Here is a 15,978-nt window from a genome sequence, read left to right as displayed (position 1 = left end):
CCCTTATCCACAGAAGCCACTAACCTGAAGGGCAGCGCAGTGAGTTTCTTCTCCATCCACACGGTTTCGCTTAAGGGAGATGATCCCTTTATAAAAGGAAAGTTGTATCCTGCTTTTGTAGGTCTTTCCTGGATCTCAAGCCCTCATCTGCTCTGTATAAAATGAGCAAAGGAACAGGGGCCATCGGTTAGCCATTCCTCTGAAAACTGTTCCTAAGTAGCTGGTGTCAGGAAGAATTAGTAGCAAATGGAAAAGGTGTTGGTACCTTTTAAGGAACAAACAAGATGGTAGGGAAGAAGACGCAGGGGAGGCACGCGGATGGCTGCTGACTGTTCAAAACCGTTTTTGGATGAATCACTACCCATGACTTCCAGGACAGGAATCTGATTTGACTAATCGTCCAAGAGAGACTTTTACTTCTGTCTCTCAGCATCTGAAATCTATCCCTCTGGCAGGTTTTGTTATTACTCAAGCAACAAACAAATGTGTCTTAGGAACACACTGTCATCTTCTAGAGGTATCTGATGTATATACTGAGTTACTAGAAAACACTCCCCAATCCACACACTCCGTATCTTGTCACACAACACTCCCACTCAAGAGAAGAGAAATTGTTGTTTGATGAATGTAAACTCGTGGGTGTTTCCAGCAGTTAGGAGTCCTGCCAGGTATGAGAGCTAAGGAAGGGAGGTGAACCCCAGGGCTTTCCCTGGACCTGTGGCTGACATCCTTATTTGGTGAAGCTACTACCTATGCCCTGTCTGGGACCAGCCTGACATGCAGGACGGCAGCTGCAGCGGCTGCTCACATCCCAGCCGGCCGAGATGAATGGAATTCCAGGCAGCTGGAGTCATGCTGGCTGGGGACAGTGGCTTGGAGACCAGACTTCCAATGACAGAAGCATGCAGCAAGGGCAATTGGTGTACCCACAGCCATGTGCCCACACCTCGGTTTCAGGAGTCGAAAACTGGCGGGAAAAAAAAAAAAAAAAAAAACACGTTTAAAGAGGGGAGAAAAAAGGAAGTAAGATGAAAGGTAGAGGGTAATTTATTACCCTCTGGGTTTGTTTGGTAAATAGTTTAAGATCCTGGAGCCAGATGGTTCTGCAAATCCTCCAACCAGGAGTCACGTTAAGAAGCACGAGTGGGCACAAAAACTGTTTTTCAAGACACAATTTGAGTTTTGGCTCGGGGGACTGGGTGAAGAGTGTGTTCCCTCCACATTCCTGACTAGGAGACGCGGTCCTCGCGGGGCGCCCTCATCAGAGACCGCATGCCGCCCCCAAGCGGCGGATCGCGGCAGAGCTACCCGCCCTGGGCAAAGATTTCCTGGGACCTGGGCGCCCCGCAACTGCAGGAGAGTGAGCCCGACGGGCAGCGGGAACGCGAGCTGCGCACCCCCTCCTGCGGGCCGCGCGAGCCCGCGCTCGCCTCCTTTCCTGGGGCGCGCGGGGCGAGGGCTGGGGCGCGGGGCGCGGCAGGCGCGGGGCACCCTCCCCACGAGGATGGGCTGCTGAGGGTCAACCAGAACCCAAGGGGGCACTTCCTTCACGGCACTGGGTACCCTGTTCCCTGTCGGGCTCATTGTTTTTACACGGGCTTGGCCCAGGCGTTTCAGGAGATGGGGGTCACCTGAAAGCCCCTCTCGGGGTCTCGGTCGAGCCCCTTCTCTCGGGGGGCGTGTGCGCCCTGCGCGGACCGGCCGCGCGCGCCGGAGCCGGAGCCGGAGTCCGCGAGGTCCAGGGCCGCGTGGGCGGGCACCTATTTTTCTGCAAGGTTCCGGGGCTCCTCCGCCCGACCCCCGCCTCCCCCACTTACTTTCTAGCTGGAAAGTTGTGCGCCTGGCAGCAGGGGGGCGGAGAAAGGAACCCAGACTGGCCCCCCTCCTGCTTCCTGCCCGGCCGCCTCCTATTGGCCAGAGGACTCCCCAGGAATGCGAGCGCCCCTTTAAAAACGCGCGGCTCCTCCGCCTCCCCAGCCACTGCACCCGAGCCTGCGGCTGAGTCCCGGCTCTTGCAAGCTCTCGCCGCGCAGCCTCTCGCTCCGGCGCGGCCTCCCCGGGCGCACCTCGCTCCCCGAGCCTCGCCAGGGCCGCGCTGGGCGGTGTGCCTCGCCAGGCTCTCACGGCCGCGGCGCCCACGTCGACACAGGTAAGGGCCCCCCGCAGCCAGCCGAGGGCCGGTACTGCCCTGGCCAGCCACCTCCGGATCCCCTCAAGGACTTATGCGCTCCCCCTTCGCGTTGCCTGGCTTGTTCCTCCCAGCCTCTGGGAGACTCTTCAAGAAGAAGGGTTCCAAAACTGTCCTCTTCCCTCGGGGTTCACATACCAACTCCTCAGGACACCGAGGTCCCCTTCTATTCTCCAGGCTCCCCCTAATCCTTTCTGCCAGCTCTCTAGAGTCTCTGCTTCCCCCGGCCCTCCAGGGCCCCCAAACTGCATCTCCTGGGCCAGCTCTGCACCCTCGGGGAAACCCAAATTGTTGGTCTTTGTCCCTCAGCCTTTACTTTAAAAGGCACAATTTCCTTCCCTTGACTCTAATTTTCTCCCCTATGCCCTGTCCAAAGTTAAATAGTGTTGCCTCTCATTCCAGCAAATGTGGGGTATGGGGATGTGAGATGGGGATCCCCTAGGGCCATGGCCCCAAGCCTGCTCCCAGTTTTTGCCCATCCTCCTGCTTGGCCACCTCTGACCCTGGGTTCTGTGCTTGCTTCCCACTGCAGGCTCCTTGCTGGGCACAAGCAGCTCCATCATGGGGCTGGCCTGGGCACTCGGTGTCCTGTTCCTGTTGCATGTGTGTGGCTCCAACAGCATTCCAGGTGAGTCTATAAAACACCTTTTGTGGGGGGGGAGGGAAGAGGAGGTGGTGCTGGGCTCCCCAGGTGTGCCTCCCTCCCAGCTGTTTCTCCCCTGATCCCTGACAGAACGCCAGGAAGCAGGTTCTCTCCCATGATGGCATTTCAGCATCCTTCTGGCAACTGCCAGGAATTTTCAGCCTGTCCCTCCAGCCCCACCCTCAGAGTTGAGCCCCTCAAACCCTGGCCCGAGTTTAAAAAGTTGTGTTCTGCTCCTGTCCTACAGAGTCTGGGGGAGACAACAGTGTGTTTGACATCTTCGAGCTCACCGGAGCTGCCCGCAAGGGCTCTGGCCGCAGACTGGTGAAGGGCCCTGACCCTTCCAGCCCAGCTTTCCGCATTGAGGATGCCACCCTGATTCCCCCGGTACCTGATGACAAGTTCCAAGACCTGGTGGATGCCGTGCGGGCAGAGAAAGGTTTCCTCCTCCTGGCTTCCCTGAGGCAGATGAAGAAGACCCGGGGCACACTGCTGGCCGTGGAGCGGAAAGACCACTCTGGCCAGGTCTTCAGCGTGGTCTCCAATGGCAAAGCGGGCACCCTCGACCTGAGCCTGAACGTGCAGGGGAGGCAGCGTGTGGTGTCCGTGGAAGAAGCGCTCCTGGCGACGGGCCAGTGGAAGAGCATCACCCTGTTTGTCCAGGAGGACAGGGCCCAGCTCTACATCGACTGTGAGAAGATGGAGGGTGCGGAATTGGACGTCCCCATCCAAAGACTCTTCACCAGGGACCTGGCCAGCATTGCCAGACTCCGCATTGCAAAAGGGCATGTCAACGACAACTTCCAGGTGAGCCTCTTCTCCCATCCCTGGCCCACTGGGGTCCACTGCTCCGTAGCCAACCTGTCAGGGGAGGAGGGGTTCCCGAACAGGAAATATGCCCTCACAGGAAAGCAGTGGTTCTCAAAACAGCCACATAATCGCTTTTAAAACATATGCAGCTGCACCCCACCCCAGAGTTCAGTTCCAGTAGTTCGGGAGTGGGCCTGGGAGTTTATAACAAGTCCCTGGTGAGGCTGATGTCGATGCTGGTATTTTGAGGGCCACACTTTGAAAACCACTAAAGGAAACAAGAAATGGTGTTCCTAGAACAGCCCATTCCAAGGGTTAGATGCTCCCTGTGCTTTCTGCAAGAAAGCAACTTATTTCAAATGCATTCCACCAGTTTTAATATTACTTGATGGACACTCAGAATGAGCAGACTAAATACCACTTTGCTATTGGATTCCTCAGGGGGGTTTCGTTGATCTCAAGTAAAAGGGTAAAATAGTGGTTATCTGCTACTGCAGCTTCTTCCTTGCCTTAATGTCTAGATCTTTGCTACTTGGCTTTGAAACACCCACATTTAGTCTTTGACACTGCAGAGTGTCATTCTATTCTCCAGTCTTAGTATCAGATTCCATTTCCTGTATATCCAATTAGGCTGATAAACTGAATTCTTTGTAAAATACTGACTTGGCAGAAGACACAATTAAGATTTTGAAGTCTTTGGCAGTTTGTGTGTTATTTTGACACGGTGATCTTAAAAGGGAGTTCTTTCAAACTTTTAGACCATCTATTGTGTACTTTTCCTAGCATAAACAGTCTCCCCCACCCATTTATGCCCCCAAACTCTCTAAGTGATGTGTCGTCTGCCCACAGGGGGTGCTGCAGAATGTGAGGTTTGTCTTTGGAACCACACCAGAAGACATCCTCAGGAACAAAGGCTGCTCCAGCTGTGAGTACCCTTTTATTTTCAGGGCATATGGGGAAATCGAGGGAACTCCACCCCTAATGAAACTTAAGCAGTAGTGGTTGTGTATAAGTTAGCCTGGGAAATACAGTCAAGTGGTATACAAAAGTGACCTTAAGGGTATTCCACACATGTAAAAGACAGATGAAATGTCTTTTACAACTAGGGACAGATGAAATGTCTTTTACTTCAAATGACTATTTGAAGGTGCATTACTTTTCTGATTGTGCTTGGGTTTTTTTGTTGTTGCTTGGCAGCTACCAATGTCCTCCTCACCCTCGACAACAACGTAGTGAATGGTTCTAGCCCTGCCATCCGCACCAACTACATTGGCCACAAGACAAAGGATCTGCAAGCCATCTGTGGCATCTCTTGCGATGAGCTATCCAACATGGTCCTGGAGCTCCGGGGCCTTCGCACCATCATGACGACACTTCAGGACAGCATTCGCAAAGTGGTGAGTGGCCTCGGCCCCCAGCCCCTTCCCATGAGTCTCTGAAGGTGTATCAGGGATGATCTCAAATGACTGAAACTGGACACTGATGATTTTTTCCTTTTAGACTGAGGAGAATAGAGTGTTGGCCAGTGAGCTGAGGAGGTCTCCCCACTGCTACTACAATGGAGTTCAGTATAAGAACAACGACGAATGGACTGTTGACAGCTGCACTGAGTGTCACTGTCAGGTAAGGGTGCTTTACAGACTGAAAATGGAGTCGATGCCATGTGTCTGAAGCCACCATCTCAGGAAATACCCAAATGGCCTCACAAATACTTTTCCTGTTCTTAGGGCTGATACCAAAGCAGGTTTTTTTTTAAGATGCAATTATGGCATCACTAAATGCTTTAAACTCTCAGAAAGTTTTTCAAAGCCTTAATTACACTCCAGGCTAAGTATCTAAAATAAAGCAAAATCTTCTAAGACATCTGAATAATTTAACTGCTTCAGTTCAAAGGCTAAGTGTTGAATGTCAGGTACATAAAACCTGTCTAGAATACCTTCCCCCTCACCGCCCCGCCCCCAGGGCTGATTTATATTCAGCTGTGACAGAGATTCTTTCACACAGTACTGATGGTGGTTCCAATCACTCAGCTCAATGTTATTAGAAGTATCTCCTTGGTTCAGATGGCACTGCCTGCAGTGTTTCACTCTAGCTCTCCCCTGTGCCAGTGGCAGGCAAATGTAGGGCTTTGCCAGGCTCTCTGAGCAAAGTCAAGCTTAACTTTAAATCAAAGTGCCGGATTTGGACCAACTTCATTGAATTCACACTTTTCTCCAATATAATCTACAGTTGGGGGGTGGGGGAGGGGACATCATTGATGTTCTTTTCCCCATAAAATTAACATTAAAACATGTTAAAGTCCTGGCTGAGTTTCATGAGCTCAGTATCAGATATAGATTAATAAATTTGACTCATAAAGTCTGGTGGTTTCCTTTGGAAAATTTCTTCATGCTGTCATTCCATTAAGTAGCAATGAAGACAGAACTCTCCAATGGACATGGAGTGACAAGTAACTAGCCCCAGCTCTGTATCTACTATACTGGTGGCCACAAATATATTTGTTTCAGTCTGTAATGGAAATATAGTATGTAAACTCATCTTGTAATGTAGTAACCCATTCCTCCTCACTCTTGCCCTGCAGAATTCAGTTACCATCTGCAAAAAAGTGTCCTGCCCCATCATGCCCTGCTCCAATGCCACAGTTCCTGATGGAGAATGCTGCCCGCGGTGTTGGCGTAAGTTCCCAGAACTGCATAACCATTCTCGTTGACTAGTGAGTTCTGCTGAAACACCAGGTAGCCGAACATACTAGAGCCCTCACCCATTGCTAGCATATGTTTTTATTCAGTAGCAGCTGGTGAACATACGACCATTAGGCTGGTATGCTAAGACCAAAACACCATCATGTGATGGTATAGGCAGCAATGACCTTACTAGAGTTTATTGATCCTGATTGGATGTTTTGAAGAAAGAGGAGATAAATTTATAGCAGCCATAGCTTTAAGTTGACTGCTTTCAGAATTTGACCTGAGTGGCTCAGAGTTAAGACAAACCTGCTCACTAGAGAAATTGACGGGCTATGGTGTTAGCATTGGGCTTAGCGGAACTTGAAAGTGTTGCCCATTTTATCTGCAGGAATAGGAAGGCTAAGGAAATAATAGCAGTTTGAGTTTCAGGACACTAAAAGAAATAAGGCATTATGGCATTATGTCATGCCCTGGCACCCTCTGCCTGGTTTTTGTTGCCAGTATAAATTAATCACTTTATTGAAACAATACTTAATATAGTAGATATAAGTCATAAAAGTGACTCACCATTACTAAGATAAGGAAGATAGGAACAGAGCACTGCCTTCACACATGCCCCTACACCCACTGGCCACATCTCAAAATAAACAGTCCCATCCAAGGATCATGTTAGCAATGTTGGCAATATAATAACCATCTGTGTATCTGTCTGTCCTAGCATTCACTTGGGGTGTAGGTTAAAGGGAACGAAGCAAGCTGGAGACTAGCAGAGATCTGCACTTAAATTATAGCTTGCCAGGAAAACTGCCAACTGATGGCAAGAAAAAACAAGTCCTTGGTCTGATACAGCTAGATGTGATTGTAGTCATGGTGCCTGGGTAGATGGTAAACAAACACACTTACCTCTGTGAAAATATGTGCAGAGAAGGCCCCAACTGCTAGAGTGAGAGGAACAGCACACCATTAGCCTCATGGTCGACTTGGAGCCAGGGCCAAGAGCAGAGCTGCCTTCAAGGTCCCCTGCAAACACATGGTGCCTCCCGTGAAAGAAGTGACTCCTATGAGCTGCCTCAAACTCTAGTACTCTTAGGAGCCCGAGGCTGGAAATGCTTGCCCAGATAACTTAAGGCAGGGAAGGGAAGTTCATTTGAAATGCTCAGAGAGGAGCAGGGAGGAAACAGTGGCTAGCAGACTCACTAGGAGAAGGCGTGCTGTGCTGACTCTGGCATAAGGCTCGATTACCCACATGCTGTGCCCATAATGACCTGGGATAAACCCCTTGGCTCTGGGCCTAGGGAATATATTGCCTTTCACCCGCTGGCACGGGAAGAAAGTCCAAAACAGAACAGTCTAAACAGTAGCTTGTCTTCATAATCATGCGCTAAAGGAACTCGTTTCTCCTGCAGCCAGTGACTCTGCAGACGATGGCTGGTCTCCGTGGTCCGAGTGGACCTCCTGCTCGGTGACATGTGGCAATGGAATCCAGCAGCGTGGCCGCTCCTGCGACAGCCTTAACAACCGATGCGAAGGCTCCTCCGTTCAGACACGGACCTGCCACATTCAGGAGTGTGATAAGAGATGTAAGCATCTTGGTCCCTTGGGATGTGGAGAAATGCCTGTCCTTCATCAGCGACAGCAGCTCTGTAGCATAGAGGTGAAGAGCGCATGCTCTGGACTCTGAATAATCCCAGTTCTACCACTTACCATGTGCCCTGCAGCACACCTTGCCCTCTCCGAGGCACTTCCTCATCTGCAGAATGAGGATGACAATAGTTCTTGATAGGGCTGTTTTGAGATTTTATTTAGATGATGCATTTAAGGCAGTCAGCACAGAGACTGGCTCGTGGGGAGCACACTGTAACCGTCAGCTTTGTGCTTTAGTTAAGCAGGACGGAGGCTGGAGCCACTGGTCCCCGTGGTCCTCTTGCTCGGTGACATGCAGTGATGGCGTCATCACAAGGATTCGGCTCTGCAACTCTCCCAGCCCCCAGATGAACGGGAAACCATGTGAAGGCGAAGCACGGGAGACCAAACTCTGCAAGAAAGATGCCTGCCCCAGTAAGTGTGAATGCAGCGGAACTGCTGAGTGCCCAGCCGCAGCCCTGCCCACCTGTGGCCTTTGGTTCGAGGGGTGATGAAGGGGGAAAAATTACTTCCTAGAGCAAAGTCCTGTATGCTCAGTTCTCTCTTTAATGAAAAACAGAAAGAAAACCATTTCAAACGCACCTCCTCCTTTCCATGTGTCAGTAGCAGAAGTGGCTTGGACAAACTTAGAGTCTGTTGTGACAGGTAAAGGTTTTGAAAACTGACTGTAACGTTTTAATTTTGGTTCATTTTCTCACAGTCAATGGAGGCTGGGGTCCCTGGTCACTATGGGATATCTGCTCTGTCACCTGTGGAGGAGGGGTGCAGAAGCGTAGCCGGCTCTGCAACAACCCCACACCCCAGTTTGGAGGCAAGGACTGCATCGGTGACATGACGGAGAACCAGATCTGCAACAAGCAGGACTGTCCAATTGGTGAGCCATGCTCCAGCTTGAAGTTGTTGTTTTTTTTTTTAACTGAATGCCACAGTCAGAATTCAGGGTGGGAGGGTTGGCTTTGAATGGTCATGAGTGGTTTGATGACTTTAAAAATGCAGATGGACAACATAATCTCTACAAGTTGTCAGTGACATAGACCCACAGTATTTTATACTGGGTTGGTTGTTAAGTGACCAGCATGACGGTAACAGCAGTTTAGACCAACCATTTGCCTGGCTCTCTCATCTCAGATGGATGCTTGTCCAACCCCTGCTTTGCTGGTACCAAGTGTACGAGCTACCCTGACGGCAGCTGGAAATGTGGCGCTTGTCCCCCTGGTTACAGTGGAAATGGCATCCAGTGCAAAGATGTTGATGAGGTGAGGAACTGACAGCAGGAACGCAGACCTGTCCAAGTCATTGCCATATGGCGGTGTTTTCTAGACCTTAAGCCAACTCTTGTTGCTTCCATAGTGCAAAGAAGTGCCTGATGCCTGCTTCAACCACAACGGGGAGCACAGGTGTGAGAACACAGACCCCGGCTACAACTGCCTGCCCTGCCCACCGCGCTTCACTGGCCCACAGCCCTTCGGCCGCGGTGTGGAATATGCCACTGCGAACAAACAGGTAGAGTAAACCAGACTCATAGACCAGAGTAGAGCTGACCTGCCCTCAACCAAAACAACTCAGAATGGGAGGAATGTCATTTCATACCCTTCACAAACAGTGTAGGTACGATCTAGCTTTTAAGAACATGACAAGAAAATTCATTTTAAATTCCATCGGGACAGGGCCTCCCCGGTGGCACAGCGGTTGAGCACTGGGTTGCGAAGCTGCCCGCAGCCTCTGCGGCGCCAGTTCGATCCCCGGCTGCTCCCCGGCCACAGGAGGAGGGTCCCGCATGGCGCGCAGACCTCTTCTGCCACCCGTTGCTCCCCTCAGCAGTGTGCTTCGGTCCTTCTGCCTGCCCTGCTCCCCGCTCTGGCTCTGGTGAATTCTCTCACCCTCCCGCGCTTCTGACTGTACCCAGTGCTTGTATCAATAAATAAATAAATATTAAAAAAATTTAAATTCCATCGGGACAAAGAGTTCATCACATTTGAAAATGCTACTCTGGAGTAAGCTGGGTGTTGATGGACTTGTAAATGCCTGTGTCCCGAGCAATTTCAAGAAAAAGACACATGAAGCCATGGCAGCCTGTAACTTGGGTATCCCCCGGCGGGGGGCAGGGGGCAGGGAGGAAGAGTGGCTCACACTCTTCCCCCCAGATCCTCTCTACTCAAGGTGCCAGGGATCTGGGTTCTCGTTGTCATGGTACCTGGAGACCCTTTAAGGCTTCGTGTCACCATCACAATGTCACGCCCACAGGTGTGCAAGCCCCGAAACCCCTGCACAGATGGGACCCATGACTGCAACAAGAACGCCAAGTGCAACTACCTGGGCCACTACAGCGACCCCATGTACCGCTGCGAATGCAAGCCTGGCTACGCGGGCAACGGCATCATCTGTGGGGAAGACACGGACCTGGACGGCTGGCCCAACGAGGACCTGGTGTGCGTGGCCAACGCGACCTACCACTGCAAAAAGGTAGAGCCAGCGTCCCTCACGCACCTCTGGAGAAAAGGCACATTATCTTTCTCAAAAGCAAGCCTTAGGAATTTTAAATGGTTAAAATTCAAAAATGAACGGAAAATTAAATCACCCAAAGGCAGAGTGACACTCGTTCTGTTTACTATTAAATCACTCGGGACAAAGCACATGCACGGGGCAGGCCATTTGGAAAATGTATCATTGTCAATTTTTTTTGTCCCCCCAAAATGTTCCGTACGCTACCAAATACCAGCAGAGTATGACCGTGTCCCCAGAAGGTGCAACGCCTAGAGGCATTAATACAAATAATATATATATATATATATATATACACACACACACACACACACACACACATATCCCTCAAGAAAACATTTAATTTGTGGTCTTCCCATAAAATAAATGCTCTTAACGAAGCAGCATTTGGTTCTTTCTCTCTTTAGGATGGGTGCACTCCCTCGTGCCTGAACTAAGCAAAAAGAATGCAAACCACAGCTATAATGTGCGTCTCCTCTCTCCTAGGATAATTGCCCTAACCTTCCAAACTCAGGGCAGGAAGACTATGACAAGGATGGGATCGGCGATGCCTGTGATGACGACGATGACAATGACAGAATTCCAGATGACAGGGTAAGGACAAGGTGTTTTCTATTCCTCTTTCATCATTTCTAGTCAGCAGTAGCCTGAAACACTTTAATAGTCAATGAAATTGCAGTGTTAGAGGAAAAAATATTCCCAATTGAGACAAAGGATAATTAGAAATTATTCATTGTGTTTCAGGAGGTGAAGGTATTGATGTTGCCAAGCGAATTTTTTAATGAGGGTTTTGTTTTTCATCCTAACTCCCATCCCTCTCCATACTTGAACAAGAAATGATAACATATCAACAAATGTCACTTTGCTCCTGAGATTCATTACAAATGCCCTTATCTAAAGTACTGTAAAATTTACTTTGGGCATACTGAGGCCTGAGATAATGAAATTATATCTCACTGACTCGTAACCAACAGGAATCCATTTTTCATTCATTGCATCCTAGCTTTTAACTTGTATAGTCACCATCTTACCCTAAGTACTGAGTTTATCCACTGAGTAGAAAGTCATTATGGCGGATTTCCGCAGTTTTATATACTTGACCTGTGTGGCTTGAGGCTCGCGCTGGTTTCCCGGGCATTGGTGCAGAGTGCTGTTTCTTCACTTTGCAGGACAACTGCCCATTCCATTACAACCCAGCCCAGTATGACTATGACAGAGATGATGTCGGGGACCGCTGTGACAACTGCCCCTATAATCACAACCCAGATCAGGCTGACACAGACAAAAACGGGGAAGGAGACGCCTGTGCCGCAGACATTGACGGAGATGGTAAGGTGCTCCCCAACTCCAGTGAGCCCAAAGGCAGCAGTGAACACAGCTTTCCCAGCTTTCCCTCCAGCCCTGGCTGTGGTCGAGCCCTCCGAGGCTGGAGGTGCCAGCTCTTATTTGTCCCCTGTTCTCCGCAGGTATTCTCAATGAAAGAGACAACTGCCAGTATGTGTACAATGTGGACCAGAGGGACACTGACATGGATGGGGTTGGAGATCAGTGTGACAACTGCCCCCTGGAACACAATCCAGATCAGGTAATTGGGCTCCCCTGGGAATCGCTCAGTAAAGTGTTGGAATATCCCTTTTTAGGCCTCTAGAAAGTGAAAAACTTTCATTACCGTGGCTCTCAGTGATTGCAGAGGTAACTGCAGTCTTTTGACATAAGCAGGTTGCCTGATCTTGCAGAGTCCAGTGGATTTTTAGCAAGATGATCTTGTAACTTCAAGCTTGTCTTCCACAAGGTGGCTTGCTCAGGGTAATCCACCACTGTCAAGAAAAATTATACAAAGTGGGAATTTGTGACTGACAACTCTATGATAATCATATAACAATGTATGTAAGACTAAAAATTGGGGGAAAAATCCTTAAGCAAAATAAACCACCATTTTCATAGCATATGATACAATCTAGCCATAAGGATATTGTAAACTAAAAATACTTCCAAAAACTGGAGAAATCTGTTTCTTTGTCATTCTTCAAGTGTTTGACTTTGCAAACAGATTATTCTTTAGCTATGCTAGGGAATGCTATAAATACCTACAAGCAGAACAGGATCCAGATCTGAAAGTTTTTCTTTTTTTATGTAATTGATTATTTTCTAGGGGCAAAGAAGTTAAAACTTACTCTAAAGTGCATTGTTCTGGGAGCTTAAAAAACAGCTTTTTTTTTTTTAATGGGGTTATTTTTATGAAGTTAAGAAAAAGTGCGAAGTCCAGCTTCTTCCTGCTAAAATTTGCTATTGTGAGGTCCCCACTGGTCTAACCAAACACTGGAGAAGCTTACATACGTTATATTTAACAGAAATGATTTATACTTAATTTACCTGTTTCTCAGCTCGACTCTGACTCAGATCTCATTGGAGATACCTGCGACAACAATCAGGACATCGATGAAGATGGCCACCAGAACAACCTGGACAACTGCCCCTATGTGCCTAATGCCAACCAGGCTGACCATGACAAAGATGGCAAGGGAGATGCCTGTGACCACGATGATGACAATGATGGCATTCCTGATGACAGGGACAACTGCAGACTCGTGCCCAATCCTGACCAGAAAGACTCTGATGGTGAGTCAGTAGCGCCACTTTTTAAGAGCATAACTGAAACCAGGACTCTCTGGATGGAGGAAATAAGACAAAGCTGAATGCATTTGAGAGGAAAGAGAGACTAAATGCCAACTCTAGCAACATAGTGAATTTCTCACACCAATAATCATAGTATTTCAGAATTTCACTGAACTGTTGCCTTTTTTGACCTCAGGTGACGGTCGAGGTGATGCTTGCAAAGATGACTTTGATCATGACAGTGTGCCAGACATTGATGACATCTGCCCTGAAAATTTTGATATCAGTGAAACCGATTTCCGTCGATTCCAGATGATTCCTCTCGATCCCAAGGGGACATCCCAAAATGACCCTAACTGGGTTGTACGCCATCAGGGTAAAGAACTTGTCCAGACTGTCAACTGTGATCCAGGACTTGCTGTAGGTGAGTAGTGAGTTCTTAGAACAAAAGGTCAATGTACACATGGGAAAAGCAGCAAATACAAAACCGAGCAGTTGTGTTGCAGGTGTCCCTATGGGTACTGAGAACAAAAATCTTCTGCAGGCTGTCTATTTTAACCTGGTCTGGCCTCATCTTTCAGGTTATGATGAGTTTAATGCTGTGGACTTCAGTGGCACCTTCTTCATCAACACCGAGAGGGATGATGACTATGCCGGATTTGTGTTTGGCTACCAGTCCAGCAGCCGCTTCTACGTTGTGATGTGGAAGCAAGTCACTCAGACCTACTGGGACACTAACCCTACGAAGGCTCAAGGATACTCAGGCCTTTCTGTGAAAGTCGTGAACTCCACCACTGGCCCTGGAGAGCACCTGCGAAATGCTTTGTGGCACACAGGAAACACCCCTGGCCAGGTAAGAATAACGCCCTGTAGAAGGGAGAGAGTGAATGGGTGCTGGACTAGCAGTAGGAATGCTGTGCTGTGGCCAAGGCGCCCTGTTGGGTGTCTTAAATATCAGGTTCCCAGATCACCAACTACAGCATTAAGCTCTACTTTGTGAAAATGTCATAGTGTCTGAGTGGGAGCCTGACAAAACCAAGAGTTACCCTTCAAATCCAAAGACAGCCATAGCCTCTTAAAACAAGAGTTCCTTTCCTGTCTCCTGCTTTTTATGTATTCTAGAGCACACAACAAATGAAAGAGGCCTTGGGAAAAATCCTATATTGCAGCCCTCAAATAGGTCCACTTGTCACCTTTCAAGGATTGTATCTTTGCAATGATACACAAATGTTCACACAATAGAGCTGTGTCTCAACCTTTTGTTTTTTCCTTCAGGTGCGCACCCTGTGGCATGACCCCCGCAACATAGGCTGGAAAGATTTCACCGCCTACAGATGGCGTCTTAGCCACAGGCCAAAGACTGGTTACATCAGGTAAGATTGCCTGACTAAATTTCACTTGGATTGGTGGTAGACATGGTGTGGTAACATACATCTGAAGAGATGTGAACCTATACCCCTAAATCATGTACAGTGTTGTAAACCATTTTTAACTCAATGAAAACAGTTAAAAAAATAATTTCACTTACTGTTATACTGATGGGCAAGATGGAGATAAAAAGTGGGGGTGTCTTAATAAGATTTTCTTTTTCCCTGCAGAGTGGTGATGTACGAAGGGAAGAAAATTATGGCTGATTCAGGACCCATCTATGACAAAACCTATGCTGGTGGTAGGCTAGGATTGTTTGTCTTCTCTCAAGAAATGGTATTCTTCTCCGATATGAAATATGAATGCAGAGGTATGCACAACGTTACACTGAATGTACAGTTGACATCCTTAATTGAGACGAATATCGAAAATGCCAATTATGGGGAAGTCTAAGTTAAAGGCTATTGTAGAGACAGGGTTATGGATATTTTGCTTTTGAAGACACAATAATGAAAATGAAGTAATTCCTCTGAGCTGTTACTTATAAAATCCTGAATTCTTATTAACAATATTAATTTGTTTAGTATCTCTGTATTCTTCATACACAGTGTAAAGGTAAACAGCAGCCAGCTCATGTACAGTATAAGCCACACTAGTAATATTTTTAAATGTTACCTGTTTCTATATCTTACACATGCCTTAGTTTTAGTCATGTTATTCCATCACAGTTTTTTTCCTGTATGAGGGGAAAGGAGTATTGCCTTCCTAATGGCTTCTTAATTTTCTCTTCTAACCTGAGCTTTTTTTTCTCCACTCTTTCACTGAGTGGCCAAGGCACTGAACCCACCATTGGGTCTACCAAAAAATAAGTGCTTAGTAAATGTTTACTGGTTTAAGGCCTGATGCTTACACATGTGATCAGTAAAAAAAGATGATTATGCTCCATGACTGATTATACTCCATGAAATTTATATTTTATGATTTATAAATTATAGTAAGATAATTTGCAAATTTGCAAGTTTCTCAAAGATACTCTTTGAATCTGATTTTTTTAACATTTCAGAAGGACAAAGAAAAAGAGAGGAACCTATATAGGGACAGGCAGGCAGGAGAGCTGCTGATTTTTTTTTTTAAATAAAACTCCCTAGAAAGCATAGTATAAACTTTGGCAGGTCATGCTATGTCAATTTCCTAGCATCAACATCATCTTATAAAATTACATGCTAATGTATTTGAATGATGTTAAACTGTGCTTTTGTCATTATGAAAGTAGATCTAAACCTAGGTTGTTAATTAACTGATGACAAATGTCTTTATGAATTCGTTTTTGTTTATATTTTGATTTCTATATTTATTTAACAGATTCCTAATCCTCAAACTTGTTCAAAAGACTGATCATAACCATGCTGGTATTGTACCTTCTGGAACCATGGGCTTGAGAAAACCCAGGATCACTCCTCCCTGCCTGCCTTTTTTCTCTGCTTGCATCAGTGTGGACTCCTAGAACATGCCTCAAGAAA

The 15,978-nt window shown here is 47.7% G+C and overlaps 1 protein-coding gene across 1 annotated transcript; it reads left to right on the top strand.

Annotated features, from left to right (window-relative positions):
- Positions 1-2,749: 2,749 nt before the first annotated feature.
- THBS1 (thrombospondin 1) lies at positions 2,750-14,911 on the top strand (the record flags this gene model as incomplete). Its single annotated transcript, XM_084240128.1, has 20 exons — positions 2,750-2,816; positions 3,079-3,638; positions 4,491-4,566; positions 4,839-5,038; positions 5,142-5,264; positions 6,223-6,316; positions 7,735-7,908; positions 8,210-8,386; positions 8,673-8,846; positions 9,101-9,228; positions 9,323-9,475; positions 10,217-10,435; positions 10,961-11,068; positions 11,644-11,803; positions 11,941-12,059; positions 12,859-13,093; positions 13,287-13,514; positions 13,672-13,943; positions 14,366-14,463; positions 14,689-14,911. 20 exons carry the CDS (start codon positions 2,750-2,752, stop codon positions 14,909-14,911), a joined length of 3,588 nt encoding a protein of 1,195 aa, XP_084096254.1.
- Between the last annotated feature and the right edge of the window lie 1,067 nt (positions 14,912-15,978).

The sequence above is a fragment of the Talpa europaea genome (genome assembly GCF_964194135.1).
Source record: "Talpa europaea genome assembly, chromosome: 8".
Lineage (NCBI taxonomy): Eukaryota > Metazoa > Chordata > Mammalia > Eulipotyphla > Talpidae > Talpa > Talpa europaea.
This window is presented reverse-complemented; position numbering and strand designations above follow the sequence as displayed.